Genomic DNA, 2,341 nt, shown 5'->3' on the forward strand with positions numbered 1-2,341 from the left:
GTATTGCATAACCGGAGGGGCATACGTTCCCAACGACATCAGGCCAGTAGTTACAGCATATCATCATCATCATCATACTATAAGCCAGTGACGTCACATTCCTTCACAGTAGACTATTATAAGTTGAGAGTGACCACCATACCACGTCAGAACAAAGTGTAGTCTCTTTGAACCCAGCATCGTTCTGTGGTTTTATTTAGAGAGAAGAGAGACATCCTACGATCACCATGGTGCTAGCCGACCTGGGGAGGAAGATCACCTCGGCACTGAGGTCTCTCAGTAATGCCACTATCATCAACGAGGATGTGTTAAACTCCATGTTGAAAGAGGTTTGTGCAGCCCTGCTAGAGGCTGACGTCAACATCAAACTCGTCAAACAGCTACGAGAGAATGTCAAGTCTGCCATTGTCCTGGAAGAGATGGCTTCTGGTCTGAACAAGAGAAGGATGATCCAATGTGCCGTGTTCAAAGAATTGGTTAAGCTGGTCGATCCAGGCGTGAACGCTTGGAATCCAACCAAAGGGAAGAGCAACGTCATCATGATGGTCGGTCTGCAGGGCAGTGGGAAAACGACCACCTGTTCTAAGATGGCGTACTTCTACCAAAGAAAAGGCTGGAAGACTTGTTTGATCTGTGCCGACACCTACAGAGCTGGTGCCTTTGATCAGTTGAAACAGAATGCTACAAAAGCCAGAATTCCTTTCTATGGAAGTTACACAGAGATGGATCCAGTCGTCATTGCAGCAGAGGGTGTGGAGAGGTTTAAATCGGAGAACTTTGAGATCATCATTGTTGACACGAGTGGACGACACAAACAAGAAGAATCTCTGTTTGAAGAGATGCTGCAAGTTTCAAACACTGTGCAACCAGACAATATAGTATATGTGATGGATGCGTCTATTGGCCAGGCATGTGAGTCTCAGGCTAAAGCTTTTAAAGATAAAGTAGATGTGGCCTCAGTCATCGTTACTAAACTGGACGGACACGCTAAAGGAGGAGGGGCCCTCAGTGCTGTTGCTGCCACTAAGAGTCCAATCGTCTTTATTGGAACAGGAGAACACATAGACGATTTTGAGCCTTTTAAAACACAATCCTTCATCAGTAAACTGCTAGGAATGGGAGACATTGAAGGACTGTTTGACAGGTTTAACGAGTTGAAACTGGACGACAACAACGAAGAACTCATGAACAAACTGATGCATGGTCAGTTCACCATCCGAGACATGTACGAACTGCTTCAAAACATCATGAAGATGGGACCGTTTGGACAGATTATGCGAATGATTCCGATTCCGATTCCAGGTTTTGGCAGTGACTCCGTGAGCAAAGGAACTGAACATGAGATGACGACAAAATTCAAGAAATTCATGACCATCATGGACAGTATGAACGACCAAGAGTTAGATGACAAGGATGGTGCTAAGCTCCTCAGCAAACAGCCCACCAGGATCCAGAGGGTTGCTCGGGGGGCAGGGGTCTCGGCCAGTGACGTTCAGGAGATGCTCGCGCAGTACACCAAGTTCTCCCTGATGGCAAAAAAGATGGGATGCCACAAAGGGCTTTTTAAAGGTGGAGACATGACTAAGATGGCCAACCAGATGGCCAAGATGATTGACCCCAAAATCCTGAATAACATGGGCATGGCTAACATGGGTGGTCGTATCCAGTCCATGATGAGAGCTGCTGGGAACACAAAAGGCCTAATGGGCTTCAACATGTGAGCATGCACGCCCAGCAGACACGCGAAGGGGAAAAAATAATCCTAATTTGGTCTCATCTCAGTCTGTTTTGTGAACTTGCACTTTTCAAAGAAAGGAGAACCCGAGATTCTGTTTTGAAAAGAGGGGAACCAGTAAAACCAATTAAACCAGTAAAGTAAAACTCATTGATAATTAAGATGATGAACTCAGTAATATAAGTAACTAATTGGTATGTTGTGCGTAAAGTTCCGTACATTTGCTCATACCTGACATTCTTCCTCTGCATTTCCCCATCCTTGACAGAAACAGGGAGGCCTAGATGGCTTCCCACCCGTGAACATGGGCAATTTTGTTTGTTGTAGCGCCCATGGCAGAGGCGCCGTGGAGGATTCAAACCCTATTCTCTACAGTAGTGCTCAGGAACTTTACCACTGCGGCACCCGGACGCCCTGCCAAAAAAAAAAGAAAAACGTTTTGACGTGAAGAAGTGGAATGCTGTGGCATTGTTGGTCTGGGACATTGTAGTGGACAAACCAAGCCTCTGGGCCCTATCTCCCTTATGTTGAAGACCAGACAGGCCCTCTAGACACCTATCGCTTTCCCCTCCTGTTTATGGCGTGTTATGTCATTCCTTACATTTG

General features: G+C 46.1%; 1 protein-coding gene across 1 annotated transcript; it reads left to right on the forward strand.

The window, feature by feature from the left end:
- Positions 1-227: 227 nt before the first annotated feature.
- LOC308078858 (signal recognition particle subunit SRP54-like) lies at positions 228-1,721 on the forward strand (the record flags this gene model as incomplete). The annotated part of the gene is made up of 1 exon (XM_080420202.1): positions 228-1,721. The coding sequence occupies one exon, from the start codon at positions 228-230 to the stop codon at positions 1,719-1,721; it is 1,494 nt and encodes a 497-aa protein (XP_080276328.1).
- Between the last annotated feature and the right edge of the window lie 620 nt (positions 1,722-2,341).

The sequence above is a fragment of the Gymnoscopelus braueri genome, assembly GCF_963280865.1.
Source record: "Gymnoscopelus braueri genome assembly, chromosome: 22".
NCBI classification, from domain to species: Eukaryota; Metazoa; Chordata; class Actinopteri; order Myctophiformes; family Myctophidae; genus Gymnoscopelus; species Gymnoscopelus braueri.